General features: G+C 36.6%; 1 protein-coding gene across 5 annotated transcripts in view; it reads right to left on the reverse strand.

Moving 5' to 3' along the window:
- The window catches only part of GREB1L (GREB1 like retinoic acid receptor coactivator), a 269,160-nt gene that overhangs the window by 120,027 nt on the left and 132,208 nt on the right, over positions 1 to 16,925 (reverse strand). For 3 of the 5 annotated variants that reach the window (XM_038543678.1, XM_038543677.1, XM_038543675.1), the window contains exons 4-7: positions 15,821 to 15,989; positions 15,414 to 15,611; positions 6,176 to 6,352; positions 1,104 to 1,280 (exon numbers count right to left, since the gene is read on the reverse strand). In XM_038543678.1, coding sequence (XP_038399606.1) covers positions 1,104 to 1,280; positions 6,176 to 6,352; positions 15,414 to 15,611; positions 15,821 to 15,977 — 709 coding nt within the window. In that variant the 5' untranslated portion in view covers positions 15,978 to 15,989. The remainder of the gene's footprint in view (positions 1 to 1,103; positions 1,281 to 6,175; positions 6,353 to 15,413; positions 15,612 to 15,820; positions 15,990 to 16,925) is intronic. The other 2 variants (XM_038543676.1, XM_038543679.1) reach the window with 2 other exon arrangements.

Below are 16,925 nucleotides of genomic sequence, written 5' to 3' on the forward strand. Positions count from 1 at the left end.
CTCAGTGTTGAAGGACTGAGCCCCAAGTTGGTTCTGCACTCAGTGGGAAGTCTGTTTCTCTCCCTCTGCCTTTCCCTCTGCTCCTCTCACTGCTCGCACACACACTCTCTCTCTCAAATAACTAAATCTTTAAAAAAATCTTTGTAGAAAAATAAATTAAATCTTAAAAAAAATTTTTTTTAAATGTAAGGCTTCAAAAGCCACTCGGGATTATTGTACCTGGCTTGGAACATGCAGCATTTCCTAAAGAATTATATATCATCTTAAATGCAACCAAGAGTAATTACAGTGGAAGAATTAAAGGAAAATCTATACTTATAATTTGGATTTATTATACTATTTCTTACAGTCAGGCCAAAATCTTGCATAGATAACAAATGGAAGCATTAAAGACAATTATATTGTCTTAATAATTAAGGAAAGTCTCAGAATCTGAGTAACTGCTCAAAAAAATAAGGATTAGATTATCCATTGGATTAGAACAATGAATAAAACTTGTGGCAAAACTTGTGGCAAGTCCTATCGACCACACGAAGAGGTCGATGAGGTTTCAATTGGATTCAGCTCTATAAATAAGTTGGTTAAGTTCTTCGTAACTTAAAAAATCCAAAACTTCACCAACTTAAGAGTGCACTTCCCCAGGTATGGTGAAGAAAGCACTATTTGTTCTACAGTATGTATAGTTCTAATGAAAACAGAAAATTATATATGCTTGGGAATTACCAAAGAACCTAAATAAAGTTGAAAAAGGATGTAACCAGGAAAATGACACTTTGAGGTCCTCTCTAAGTGACAGAAGAACTGGGAAGAGTCTGTCTGCACTTTACCCTCCCAAGAGACAAATACAAAGAGACATGTACTTTTCCTAAACCTGAGAGTCTCTATTGAAAATAGAAAGAAATAAAAAAAAAAGAAAGAAAAATAAAGAAAGAACCTAGTCAAATAACCTGTCAGAGAGTTTTACATCTTTGGATAGTCTTCTGAACTTGGGATATTTATCTATATCATATCTGAATTCTGAACTCTGTATAGGTCATTTATTACTACTGTAACATCCTCATTCCCTTCCTTCCTTTTCCTTTCTCTCCAGAAATTGACGCTACCTTTCCAGCAGATAAGAGGTCCTTTTGACAATACACCCTGGGAGCTTCTGACTAGGTAGTACTTTAAGTGCTTCTGCTTCTTTGGCTGGGTGGTGAGTTTCAAGTTAATATGGTTGGAAAATTCTGTGAAATATCGAAATCCTCTTTCTCCACAGCCAATACAGTTTCCAGAAAACCCTAAAAGAAGGAAAACCAAAGTTACTAGTGGACTAGTAAATTGATAAAATACTTTCACATACAAAAGGTATAGAAATATTCCAACTTTTTGACCCAATAACTTCCTAATTTCAAGGAAAAAATAATTTTAAAAAGCAAAGTTATTTATAAAGACTGATGGTAATTTAAATCCTGCTGTAAGAGGATAATGGTTAAGGAAACAGAGTGGATGTGGAAAGTATCATGTGATAGAATTCATATAGTTGACATGAAAATATGAAAAAGTTTGGTCCTAGACATATCCATTTTTCCTTTCTCCCACACTCCCTTCTTAGAGAATCTGTTGGCCCTCATTCTCTGCCCTACCTATCATGTGGACTTGCCATCATGGCTACTGCTGATTAGACTGTGCTATTATCTGATCCAGTGTGGGACAGTCAGAGTCTCCTAGAATTTTAAAATAAATACAAAAAGAACCAGTCAGATGGCACTGGACCCTGGATTTGTAAGGTCTTATAAAATTGGAAGCCAAGCTGGGAGTATATCCAACTGCCTGTCAGCTAAGATGTGGGAGAGAATAAATTGAGAACCATGAAGAGGAAGCTGAAGCTGGTCTGCAGATAGGAAAGGGTATACAGTGATAGGCAAACCCAAGGCACTGCCAACTTTCCAGGTTCTATGACATCTAGCTGTACTTTCTCACATGAGTTTTCTGAGAGTCCCATTTCCTCTTTATTCACCTCCCTGTACTCAAACTAGCATATTATTCCTTTAGATCTCACATCTAAACAATTCTCACTCAGATTAATCAGACAAAATAAAACTTTTAGTGACCTACTTATAGTAGGGGACACAGAAAGAAGAAATGGAGAAGGTGAAGAGGATGAGAGGCCATACTTTGCTAAATTGGAAATGAGCCCCCTAATACACAGAGGAAAGTTGCACAGAAAGAGTATGAGTTCCTCTGGTTGTGACTGCTGAGGACACAACATATATACTGCTATGTAGTGAATGAGGACAAAAAAAAGCTGTAAATGAGAAAGAGCATTCCCAACTCATACATACAATATCTCTCTATATACGTAACTAACTTAAAATAAATCTACTGATGAAGTGATACATTCTCTTTAAACTCCAAAACAATCTGTTACATAATTAACAAAGATAGAAAAGGAGAAAAGAGAAAGGCCACCAGGACTAAAGACAGAATATTTCATAATCTACCAATCTCAGAATGCTGACAATCAAGTCCGAGCATTTAGAAATGGCAGTCCAATTTATTATTATTTACTCAGCAATTATTTATTGAGCATCTACCTATATAGCAGGCATTGTGTGAAACTGGAAAAATAGAGACAGTGGTAATTTCTGATCAGTTACATAATACTAGTAAATCCATGTAATTAGTCTATTACTGTTATTTTATAGAATTATAAACATAAATATAATTTGATAAATTATTTAAAATATGTTCAGAGATGGTTTGCATTTGAGAGCATTTGGCTTTCTGTCCAATACCTTAGAGCTACAGGCCAAAAAAAAATTATCAATGACGACTGCGTAGTTCACCAAGTTCCCAAGCCATTTAACCATCCATCTCTCCATGCATTCGTGGACCTATCCAACAAATCCATGCATCCATCCAACAAATACTTGTACTCTACCATGCACTAGGCAGTGTTTCAAGTACTAGGTTTTCAGCATGACAAAAGCAGACAAAACCACTGCTTCCATGTAACTTACATTGTGGTGTGATCATCATGCCTTGATAGAAAAATGCCTAATTTGTGAGGCAGATGTAGTACCCAAACACAGTAAAATGATAAAAGAACACTTTAGCAAAAATAATTAAAGACATTGCCTTTAATTACTAATTCATAAAAGATTAGTATGAGAATTAGAATTAACTAATTACTGAGGTGAGGTTTTATCTTTTTTCTTTTGCCTATTCTCTGAGGTGAAAAGGAAGAGAGGGTAAGGAGGAAGCAACACAACAGAACTGCATAATCTTCAAAGAACAGAAATGGTACACTGATGATAAGCATTAATAATATTAAAGAGATAGAATTCTACAGCTCCTTTTTCAAACTCTGTATGGTTTCAGTAATAACCTTTGTTCAAGGGAGATTTGGTCTGCTCAAAGTTCGTGTTGCCATCATCACAAAAAATAATTCTTCGTACAACTAAACTAGCTTTCTAGCTTTTCTGTCAATCAATTATTCCAACTGTATGGTAGATTTGGGACACATGAATGCACTGCCAACTGGATCAATATATTTTTTAATCAATCCCCCCACAGGGGGGTATGCAGATTGAATCTGCATAATTTACATAAAAGGTTAGGCAAATTGATATTGGAGTCCACCAGGATTCTAGTATATTTGAAGCTTATACTTTTTCCCCACTATATCTTAATGCATACTAAAATAATCTATCATCAGTAAGAATGTTGGATGGATGTTAACTATTAAACAACAGAGTATTGAACATATAGAATCTCAACAACATACTTATCCAAGAGAAAACTTCAACCATTTTGTTGTACTATGCTTTCAATTTAGAAAGTGGTTAGTAGGGGATCCCTGGGTGGCTCAGTGGTTTAGTGGGGGCGTGATCCTGGAGACCGAGGATCAAGTCCCACATCGGGATCCCTGCATGGAGCCTGCTTCTCCCTCCACCTGTGTCTCTGCCTCTCTCTCTGTGTCTCTCATGAATAAATAAATACAATCTTTAAAAAAAAAGAGAAAGTGGTCAGTAAAAAATTATGCCCAGTCACAAGGCTAGAGAAAGTAAGCAAAATTCCATTTCTGTAACGAAATGGAATTTTGTCATATTTATTAACACGACAGAGTGGTAGAATAACTACCATGTAAAGAACAAGTATTCTGTTCCAGGCACTATGCTGGATGGGTGTCTTATAAACATCATTTGATCTTTACAACCTTGCAAGGTAGGCATCACTGGCCTCTTTATACAGATGAGGAATCTGAGACCTCAAGAGGATAAGTAGCTTGCCCATATTCTGAAAGTACTAAGTGCTAAATCTGGCATTTTAATCCCCCAATTCCAACTCCCAATGCCCATGGTCCTTGATCTCCTATTCCTGGTAACATATAATTATGAAATCTATTATTCTGATAATGTTTGTTGTGTCCTTTCTGTGATATATTCTAGGAGGATTCCTCTAGTCATGAAGAATCATTGAAAAAGAAGACATCATGAGAGATTTTTCTATTTGTGATCAGAGCCACATGTCAACTATTCCATTTGATGACACTATAATGCTTTAATTTTTTTATGTTTGTTTTTTGTTTGTTTTTAGTAATCTCTTCACCCAACATGGGGCTCAAACACATGATCCTGAGGTCAAGAGTCACATGCTTTTCCAAATGAGCCAGCAAAGTGCCCTGATGCTATAATGCTTTTAAAATGTTAAAAAGAAGTTTCCCAAAATTGTTATATCACAAGACGACTAGGTTACTAGCTTTGTGTCTTATCATTTTTGTGTCCCTACATCACAGCCTAGCATGGTTTTTGGTACATACTACATTTTGAACAAATAGTGTTGAATGACTGAGTGGACAAATGAGGATTTGGAAACTTCTTTGATAATGTAGTCCAATGTATAAACATTACCATTAAGTTTCTGTGTTAAACCATCTGCTCAAAATCACTAAAAGTAAAGAAAATTAACATCTTTTTTATGAAACCCTAATGGAAATTATCACTTCTTTTCCTATGAACGAAGAGAAGACTTTGGATTGTAACTTAAGGAACCTTTATAAAGCATGGGCAGGGGTACTTTCTGACCCTAAATACTGATATATGTATTTCTAAACTTTCTGATAATACTGTATGTATAGCTAGGAAAAATGCATCAAACTAAACAAGCACAGCTCACAACAAAAACAATTCTTGAATTCTTTGCCTTCTTTTCTCTTTTTCATTTTTGTTATTTATTTGCACCAAAAACATCTATTTGATTGCACCTACAGAAAGAGAAATTCTGAGAAACAAAAACTCCAGAGAAACACAGAAACAAAGAAAGCAACAAACCTTATGTGACATCTTATCTTCTTTTTTAAAAAAGATTTTATTTATTTATTCATGACAGAGAGAGAGAGAGAGAGAGGGAGAGAGAGAGAGAGAGGCAGAGACACAGGCAGAGGGAGAAGCAGGCTCCATGCAGGGAGCTCAACGTGGGACTCGATCCCGGGTCTCCAGGATCACACCCCAAGCCGAAGGTGGCAGTAAACCGCTAAGCCACCGGGGCTGCCCCATCTTATCTTTTTAATTATCTTATCTTCTCAATTATTAAAACTAATTTAAAAATAAATCTTATTTTTATTTCCCATGATGTAAGGAAGCTAGGTTATAAATAAGGGCAAACTCAAAGTAATACAGAAAGTAAACAATTCTGAGATACAGTTACACATTTTACATCATATGTCTAGTCCTAGTTATTTTGTTTAAACTCATGCTAAATATAAAGTAAGAATCATATCAATCAAGTGTAGTTAGGAATAATGGGTGATATGGAGAAACTACCAACAACTTACAAAGTAATTCATAGTTGAATAATTGAGAGTTGACTTGACATCAGGTCCAAATCAATGACTCTATAAAAAATGAATCCTGCTTTGCTTTACAAAGTATTAATATTTGATAAATCTCATGCCATCCTTTAAGCCTGGTTTTAAAAAGTGTCTTTGAGGTGGGTGTTTTGAGAATGAATAGAAAATAAAAGATAATTTTAAAGAAGTTACTAAAAGAAAAAAATGTTTCATACTTGAGTTAAACTACAGAATTCTCAAATAATTCTATCATTTTTAAAGAAAATTCTACGGTAATTTAAAATAAACTTATAGCTTAACTCCTTCATCTTAGAGGGAGTTTTATAGATGTAGAATACTCACCTAAAAGTGCATTTTTCCCATGATCATCTGGTAGAAATCGCTTGTCTACAGCACACACTAGAATGTGTTCAGGAAGATTGGGAGACTTGGCCCCCACCAGGAGGAATCCTGCTGGGATGTCAATTTGTTCCATACACAGAGATACCAAACGCAAATCCTTTCCCGCTTGACAAAAACCTAAAAACCAGTAAAGAAAGAACACAGTGAAATGTTTAGAAAAGTTCTCTCTTATCATGCATTTGGAGGGTGGATTTACCTGTCAGAATCAGCATTAAGGACTAAATTTAAAGTCCATATATTTTAACCAGACACAAAATAAGGTATTTTGAAAAGATACAAAAAGGAGGTATTTCTGACAGATTCAGCCAACACTGATGACTTCATATTTTCTGATCCACAGGTATGCTAATGATAAAATATACACAGCAAACTTTGGAAACTGTACATGATTTTTATTGCATATAATACAATATTTTTATATTTTCAGTACAAGTTCACTTCTATAAATGGTAACTGTCATAGAAGAGGGAGGCTTTCCATTTTACATAGGGAGAGACTGAACCTCAGAATTTGGTGGCTTATAAATGAATGGCTACAACTAGAACTCAGAACTGTGAGGTCATCTTCATGAGCTACCATTGAAAAATATACCTTTCTCTAAGAGCTCACATTATAGTTTATTGAAAGAATGTATAAGGAGCCAATAATCACAAAACAGTATTACAGAGCTATATTCTGCTGCAAAGCACCTATTTCACATCTTCTGGGAGATAATCAGACCTCCCCGAACCCTAATCACATGATTCTCCCTGGAAAACTGTGATATTCTAGACTGACTGGAGTTGGCACCTGATCCAAGCTGGCCACTGTAATAGCCCTCCTTTCTGGCTATAGTTGATCAGTCAGGGGCACCTGACATTAACTAGGCCAATCAGAGCTTTTTCTCTAGGAATTCTGAACATGGAGCCAGGAAGTGGCTTAGTCTGGTTTGTGGCAGCTTGGTTCCTTGCCTTGTGAGAGAAATCTGTCAGCACTGTCAGCAGACAGGAGGTTCAGGGGGAATGTTCTAGCAGTATGTGGGCCCCTGAAACTCAGTATATTGTCTTTTCCATGGTTTGATCATGAAACACTTTGCTTAGGAATTCTTCAAATAATGTCTTTATTCTACCTAAAGCTAATCTCAGTTGGGTTGGGTTGGGTTTCACTTGCAGCTAAAAGAGGGTGAATAAAAGTATGATAAATACTATTTCAGAGGGTTGTGGAAGATAAAGGATGGACATCTAACTCTCCGCACACAAACCTGAGGGGACCATCATCATCACCCAATACAAAGCAGAGAATAACTATGCTAAATCTTCACGTATCAGTTCATAGTAGGATGTTAACCAAATGCCAACAAACAAATTGGATGTGATCAGCTAGTATATGAGAAATAATAAGAAAACAATATCCAAACATTGTGTGAAACTGTAGTGCAAATAAATCTATTATATGGTTTGGCTCATCAAACCTCAAAAGTAGACATAATGGTATTGGAAGAAGTCAACAGAAGAAAGACTAAAATAGTAAAACATTGTGGTTCAATCACTTCAAGCCCACAGGTCCCCTTTTAACATGAAAAACTTTCAAATTTAACTTTTAGTTTTGTGAATTGAGAAGAACAATAGCAGGATGTTATTGTGATTTTTTAAAACAATTTTGAATGAATCTATATTTATTATTTACAATATAATCTATAGGTATTTGAAAAACAGTCATTTGTACATGTGAGTCATATTATTTACTTAGTTTACAAACATTTTTTGGAAACTATGGATACATAAAACCCCTAAAAAAAATTCTGCTGTCCTCACCCCATTTAAGGGACAGGACTCACAGACTTGAAAGTGGGGAAATGATGATGATGATGACGACATTGGTGGCAGAAAAATATATGGGGCACTTAACATATGCCAGGTACAGTGCTAACCACTGTATAGATTTATCTTATTTAGTCCTCTCAACAACTACCAATTTCTTTCCAAAGATGGAGAAATTGAAGCTCAGAAAGCCTAGGGAACTTATCTAAGGTTATGTAATGAGTTCGGTAATGTTCAGGGATATAAGACATGGGAAATTTACTATATAAAAATAGACCAAAAAGTATACTACTCAATTTGGCAAAAGAAAAGCTAAAAACAATTATAATCCAGATCTAAAACCATGAAAGGTGAACAAAGAGATTTAACCAAATTCTAAAATACTAAATCTTAAGAGGCATTCTTTTTATTTTATTTTTCAAAGATTTTATTTGTTTATTTAAGAGAGGGATTGCACACAAGCAGGTGGAATAGCAGGCAGAGGGAGAACAGAGGGAGAGGGAGAGGGAGAGGGAGAAGCAGGCTCCCCTCTGAGCGGGGAGCTCAATGTGGGGCTCAATCGCAGGATCCTGGGATTGTGACACGAACCAAAGGCAGATGCTCAACCAACTGAGCCACCCATTGCCCCTCTAGGAGGCATTTGAAAGTCCTGAAAGAAGCACTAATTTTTTTAATCAAAGGAATTATTAGTGTAGACACTACACCTAGAAACACATTTCCCATAAGAAATAGTACCTTCATCATCACTTGCTTCAAAAAGCATAATTAAACTCAGTGATGGGAGGTTCATGATTACCTATTAGTGGAAAACAGGATGCTAGGGGAATTGGCACTTAGAAGTAGTAATACAACCTTCCTACAACTTTGACTCACACCGCATTAGCAAGAATAGACTAGATGAAACAATGACTCTGTACTGATTTATAGAATTTGCAAATTATTATGAGCTTTTTAGAACATCAGAGCTATATAGAACCTCAAGATCATCTGATACAGCATCTCCGAACAGGTAGTTATCAAACTCCTAGGGATTTATAAAGGTATTCTGTGATACTTGGAATTACAGGTCAAACTAAAATAGATACCATTACCAATTTCTGAAAACTAATAAATAGTGATTCTAATATCCTACTTTTAAAACAGAATGTTCTGAGGGCCTTCCCTGGTACGTGTGTAGGGATAGTGAAAACCAGGTGAATGAACTCCAGGACTCACTTGTTTGAATCCCATATCAGTGTGTGGTTTTGATTTCACACAACTGTTTTTATTATCAGGCTTAATCTATACTTGTAATACACTCTTGGTTAATGATGGGAAGCTCAGGGAACCCCGGGTGGCACAGCGGTTTAGCGCCTGCCTTTGGCCCGGGGTGTGATCCTGGAGACCAGGGATCGAGTCCCACGTTGGGCTCCTGGTGCATGGAGCCTGCTTCTCCCTCTGCCTGTGTCTCTGCCTCTCTCTCTCTGTGTGTGACTATCATAAATAAATAAAAAAAAAATGATGGGAAGCTCAGAGGGCACTGATTGTGTTAATGAGCATGGTTATTTTACAAATGTGTCTAAAGATGCTCTTGTTAGGTATGAAAGTTAGATTCGATCCCAACTTCACTCATTAAATTATCAAATTATATAAAATGCACCAATATGTTTCTAGGACACCCAAAAAATGTCAAGGTAAAATTTAGTGATTATAATCCAATTTGGCTTTCCACGTTAAGAGGGAAAAGCCTACCTCATTCTGCAGCATGTTCAGTAGCAGAAAATCTGCAAGCAGCAGCCTGAAACCTTTCCATCATATAGAACGAAAATACAAAAATTACAAAAATAAGCTAGTATACCATTTTAATCTTAAATTATAAAAATTCCAAAATGTGGGTATTAAAATTAGATTTTGACTTTCTTCTTCTTTTTTTTAAAAAAGGGTTTTTTTAAAAGATGTATTTATTTATTTATTTATTTATTTATTTATTTATTTATTTATTTATTTATTAATGAGAGACAGAGATTGAGAGAGAGAGAGAGAGAGCAGCATCGACACAGGCAGAGGGAGAAGCAGGCTCCATGCCGGGAGCCCGATGTGGGACTCGATCCCGGGTCTCCAGGTTCATGCCCTGGGAAAAGTAGCGCTAAACCGCTGAGCCACCCAGGCTGCCCTAAAAAAAGGTTTTTAAATTTATTTCAGAGAGAGAGCAAGAGAGAGCGCAAACATCAGTTGGGGAAGGGGCAGAGGGAGAAGCAGACTGCCTGCCGAGCAGAGAGCTCCAACCCAGGACCCTTGATCATGACCTGAGCTGAAGGCAGATGTTTAACTGACTGAGCCACTCAGGTGCCCCTTGACTTCCTTTTTTTGATGCCGGAAAGCATTTAAATATGAGCTCATAATAATTTGCAAATTCTATAAATCAGTACAGAGTCATTGTTTCATCTAGTTTATTCTTGCTAATGCGGTGTGAGTCAAAGTTGTAGGAAGGTTGTATTACTACTTCTAAGTGCCAATTCCCCTAGCATCCTATTTCATTTTTGAATTTATCAATAAAATTATGCTTTTTCTTACAAAACTAATTTTAAATAAGTAGCAATTACTTAATAATAAAATGTAGACAATTTTTCTCATATGAATGAATAAGATCAAAAATTATGTTAACATACTGGTTTAAAATAAATACGTTCTACTTAAAATCAATTCTTTATCACATGTCATGTAGTGACAGAATTTGGTTTTAAACCCCTGAGGATGGGGATCCCTGGGTGGTTCAGCGGTTTAGCGCCTGCCTTCGGCCTAGGGTGTGATCCTGGAGTCCCGGGATTGAGTCCCACATCGGGCTCCCTGCATGGAGCCTGCTTCTCCCTCTGCCTGTGTCTCTGCCTCTCTCTGTGTGTCTCTCATGAATAAATAAATTAAATCTTAAAAAAAAAAACCCTAAGGAGTTCAAGAGAATATATATTACTGTAAGTTCAAATCCTCAGTAACCGGAAGACATGGAACTAAAACCCAAGTCTCTTGACTCCAAAATGACATTCCTTTATACTGATTAACATCCCTCTGAATCATATAATACTTCACCTTCCCTTGGTCTGATGTAGAACACTCTTCTATTGTTTCTTCCTTGCCTTTTTTTATCCCCTTGAGTTCCACTTTCCAACTTTTCAGGCTGAATCCTAGGGAAGCACTTTCCACAGTCCCTGCCTCATAGCCATGGTCTATTGGCACCACCTACCTCATACTTGCTGATGAATCCTTAAAATTCATGTTTTGTTTTTTTTTTTTTTGATAAGATTTCTAATACATTGCAGCAAAGGGAGACCACGGGGGAAGCAGAATTTTGGTTCTGGGCTTAACAGAGATAGAGTCAAGAAGACATAGTGTGGGGAACACCTGAAGAAAGTAGGATTTTCTACAGAAAAAAAAAAGGTGATTTCAGGTGATTTTTGTGGAAAAAGAGAACTACACAGTCTGCTCAAATTAAGAAGTACAAATAGTTTTCAGTACTACAGTCTTTCAGGGTTTTCCCACTTAAGATATGAGGACATCTAGAGGTCGAAAGTAATAATTATTAAACAATGACTGGATTCTAGGAGAAGCTTGTTTTCTACTCTCCTTCTCCTAAAAAAATGTTTAAGGGGTACTTATGACAATGAAAAGAGAAAATGTCCTATTTTATGCTTTAAAAAAAGCCACAATGATGAGAATATATAAAAGGGGGACAAGAACCAACTGACGGTGCTTCCAATATCCAAAACTGGAACAATCTGAGGAACAAAATAGGATTGGATTAGAAATCAATATAAAATAAATATCTAATAAATAAATAGATATCCATGAGTGCATAATGAAATAAATGACTGAATAAATTAATAAATGGGGTGGGGGAAAGAGACTAATTTCCATGCAGAATTTCAAATAATTTATGTAGATACTCTCCCCTCAAGAAGGTGGAGCATAATTCCCCATTCCTTAAGTATAAGCTGAGCTTAGTGACTTTCTTCCACAGAATGGAAAGTGGGGGAAAGAATGGAGATAACACTACCTCAGCCAGGTGATCTAGGTCAACAACAATCATAAATCATGTTGATAGCATGTACCCTTAACACAATACGATGAAAATGATTGTGATCTTCCTTTCTCAAATCCATAACCCAAGTATAACCAGGAGAAAAACATCAGACAAATTTCAGTAGAGGGTCACCTACAATATACCTTACCAATAATTCCTAAAACTGTCAGGGTCACCAGAAAAAAGGAAAATCTGAGAAACTGTCACAGCCCAGAGGAGCCTAAGGAGATATGATGACTAATTTAGTATCCTGGTAGGATTCTGGAACAGAAAAAGGATATTAGGGAAAAATTAAGAACCCAAATAAACCATGAACTTTAATTATTATTAAAAATTAATAATGGGGCGTCTGGGTGACTCAGTCGGTTAGGTGCCTGCTTTTGGCTCAGGTCATAATCCCAGGGTTTTGGGATTGGCCCCTTGTCAGGCTCCCTGCAGAGTAGGGAATCTGCTTCTCTCTCATCCTCCTCCCCTCCCCACCCCCAAGTAAATAAATAAATAAATAAAATCTTTAGAAAATTAGTAATAATGTAAGATGTCAACCATAGGAGGAACTGCAGGGATATATAGAAACTCTATAGTATTTTCTCAACTTTTCTTTAAATCTAAAATTGTTTCTAAAAATTAAAGTCTATTTTTACAATGTCCTATTTTATCTTCTTTTCCTCATGTTACTCGCCAACACAAGCCATTCAGCCAATTCAATTAAGAGGAAAGAAAATAAAAGTGAAAGAGAAGGCAAGGCTAAGTCCAGCAACAGGGTCAGGAAGAAATGGCCAGAAATGGCTGCAAAATCAAGAAAAAGTTCCTGTTTAGTTTGTAATTATTCTGAGAATACAGTCACCTGGCAAGGGTCTGACCTTTTACTGTGATATCTTTTCATTGTTTCCTCTAAACCCTCGTTCTTGGGATTCAGATCAGCTAATAATTTACAAAATACATTATCAGGGATCCCCAATTAAGAAAAAACATTGTGTAAAGAGCAATATTTAGGTTTTTTTTTTTAAGATTGAAAATAAGCTGTGTGTCTGTAAAGAAGAGCGGGTAGCTAAAGAATCTATGAAATGTGATTATATTTGAAGGTCTGTAGGATCCAAGTATCTGGTATAGTAGGTAGTTCTAGTCTCTAGAAATATGTCAGATTATTAATATAATAAAGAGCAATTATTCAATCTCAATTAAAACAGCAAACAAAATGAAAAGAAACCTTATTACTCCCCTGTAGGGTAATTTTGAATCACATCTGAACTAATCCTGAAAGAAAGGCAGAATGTTTCTTGCAGAGGCTCCTGGAAGACCTGGGGAAGAGCGCCCTAAGGATCTAAGCCTGTTTACGCAAAGGAAGAAAGATAAGTTATCAATGTGGGCACACAAATAACAATTTATTTGACAAACTTGCCCCTAAGTAGCTTTGTTTTCTGAAAGCAATACTGAAATGCTGCCTTCACCCCAAGACCTTTGGAGCAAATTATTTTAATTAAGAAGAGGAATAATGGTAGAGGGCCCTTCTTTGTAAACTTCATCTGCATTTCCTTAAGAAAATAGCCAACGTTTTCACTTCACAGAACCAGATTTGCATTCTCCAATTATCCCCCACTTGAAGGCTGCAGAGTAATCTAAGCGGGGGGAGGGGAAAGTTTACTGAAACAGCTGTAAACACAAACTAAAGTCATCAAAGCTGTATTTGGAGGCCTCCGATTTGGTTGCCCTTCACCTCTTTAGACAATCAACTGCCTCCCAGCAGGGTGGGAACCTACACTATTCCAATAATTTACATAAGAAATTAGCAACCAAAATTTACATCTGAATGGTAACCCCCAGAAGCCCATCAGGTATTAAGTATCTGCTTATCTAAATTGCCTCTAAAAATAGCTTTACCTTTCTTTAAGTCTTAGGTAAATAGAGGATTTCCCATGAAAGGAAGGTGGTATGCTAAAGCAAGTCAGGCATTATATTGCCCTAATTCACAGTCATTTCTATAAAAAAAAATTTCAGAGTGTTCTGTCTTGGAATGAGAGGGCTCTTAGAACCATCCTAGAAAGAGCCAAATTAAACAGCTGTGGACAAACTTTAAACTATCAAACTATAAAGTATGCTTTTTGTTTTTAATGGCCACCTACAGGCAAATTAAAAGGAGAAAAATATGGACACGTAATTAATTCTAAGAAACCAAAGTAGTTGATGTAGGAATCTACATGTAGGACTAGTGTTTTTGGGTTGTCTTGGAATGTGAATTTATGCCTGGGTGGGATTGGGTTACCCCCACCCCCAAGGAAAATTGCACCTCCAAGTCTTATCCTTCATCCCTTACACTTTACATAATCCCTGCAAGGTACAAGTAATGTTCTCATGTTTTAAATGTCAAGAAATAGCTGCTATCTGTTAGATCGCTGAGTTTGCATCTTGGTGTGCACTAAACAGCTTTCCATACCTGATTGTTAGTAATACCACTGTTAGCACCTGAAAAGGGAAACTAAAAAACATATTTAGAGCACAGGGAAAACAAGGGGGCCCCTCCCCCATTTTTAGTGTAAAATTTGATATTTCAAAACTATCCCCTAAAGCTTTTACTCTGATTCTGTTTAATTCTTACATACAACAGGATTTTCAATGACAACCCAACAACATTTCAAGCACAATTTCAATGTCTAGTTATTAATTATTAAGTATAGCTTGACTGAGCAATTAAATAAAAGGTACAGGGCAGCCCAGGTAGTTCAGTGGTTTAGCGCCGCCTTCAGCCCCGGGTGTGATCCTGGAGACCCCAGATCCCATCCCACGTCAGGCTCCCTACATGGAGCCTGCTTTTCCCCCTACCTGTATCTCTGCCTCTCTCTGTCTCTCATGAATAAATAAATAAAATCTTTTAAAAATGCACAATTTTATCTTCTACAAATAAACTATACCTCATGATTGTTCAAAATAAATGGAAAGGGTAAATATAAAACATCTGATTATCCATTATTGTTTTTGAGGATAGAACAGAAAGAAGTAGGAAGACAGGACACTTAGAAAGTTCCTAAAATAGTAGCGTTCTTGAAGGAAAAGCCCTGATCTGAGTCTAGGCTTGCTTTTGCTACATATCATCTCAGAGAAGTCATTCAATTACTGTGAATCTCCCTTTCTTCATCTAGAAGATAGAATGATAATACCTTTCTTATAGACACCTGCTGTGAAGTCACAGGAGATAATGTCAGTGAGAGCATAATCATTCCTCATTCCTTTCTGTAATTACTGGTTTCCAGCCTTGAGCACCACATGCTATGTTGGAAACTAGCCAAATAAAGAGGGATTGGGAAAAAAAAAAAAAAAAAAAGAAACCCACCATCTGTAGTGCAAGACCCTTCTGGGGCAGGTTTTTGTGAATAGGGAATTGGTGGGCTATTTGAATCAGACATTTCTTCATCATCTTCGTCATCTTCCATTTCATTAACTGTTAGATTGTTAGAAAAATCCAGGCTTCCATTTTGAGTATAGCGGTGTACCAAATCCTTATCCAGATCCTCCACTTTGGGTTTTACATCTGGGTGAGCAAATAAATCACAGCTAATTTAATAAAAAGATGCTTATAGAAAAATAACCAAAAGAAAAATTCATAGTTCTGAAAGATATCAGAGGACAGGGAGACTAGCAACGTCTAACATTCAATCAATTTACTTCAGAGGTTCCCAGACTTGGAATTTCCATTTCTTTTAAAAGGAGTCTAGAAATGTATGGGATTGAAAAACTTACCTGCAGATGAGAAAGGATGCTGGTCAGGGTCCAAGTACAGCTGGGAAAAAATTGGCCGTGGTACCACACTACTACATCTGAGAGAGGCTTCTATGGAGTTGTGGAGAGCTTCCTCGAATTGAGCAGATTTCAGTTGCCCAGCATATGAATTCCCCATGGTCTACACCACCTCCCCAAAGAAAAAGAGGAAGAAAGGGAAAAAATTGATACAATTAGAGGACTCTATGTCTGCAAAGTATGCCCATATATCATTAAGATTCATACATGAACTTTACCTATATTTCTTAAGACAATTTATGGTGGTTATCTGTTACATCACTTTTCCTTCTTTTCTTTATAATCCAAACCCATTTCAAAAAGACCCTGTAGAGGATCTTATATCTTAGAATCAAACAGTAGTAAATGCCTTACGGTTCTCCAACCAGTAAATCAAGATTGACCTGTCATTTGTGAAGCTGAATATGGAGACGATGGGGCCACACCTCCTCCTTAAAACTAGTGGGCTACCATAACCCTATACCAAATCTATCAGTGCTTTTAGAGTAAATATCTAGTTACTTCTCTTTCCAGTAAGATCTTCTTACCCTGGCACAGTGAGGGGAGATGCTTCTCTGGGGAAAAAAAAAAATCTCAAAGTGTGAGGTCTTGGTCTGAGGTCACCAAGACCTGTTCTGGGATTCATGAGATCAAAACTCCTTTCAAACTTACTACTAGTATAGTATTTGTCGTTTTGACTCTCAATCTCTCATATGTGTTCAGAATTTTCTAGAGGTTGTATGATGTATGATACTGCAACAGGTTGAATGTGGAAGCAGATAGATTATGCTTCTCACTAACTTTTTTTGGAAAATACAGTTCTTTTTCACAAGATATGTTATTCATGCTGATATATAATGGGCTTATTATTTTAAAATTTGAAGTTAATATATATTTTTAAAATGTCTTAGTCTTAATTTCTAATAGATATAATCCACATAAGCAAAACTCAATAATTTTTTTAAAGATTTATTTATTCATGATAGACATAGAGAGAGAGAGAGGCAGAGACACAGGAGGAGGGAGAAGCAGGCCCATGCCGGGAGCCTGATGTGGGACTCGATCCCGG

Source organism: Canis lupus, chromosome 7 (assembly GCF_011100685.1).
Source record: "Canis lupus familiaris isolate Mischka breed German Shepherd chromosome 7, alternate assembly UU_Cfam_GSD_1.0, whole genome shotgun sequence".
NCBI lineage: Eukaryota > Metazoa > Chordata > Mammalia > Carnivora > Canidae > Canis > Canis lupus.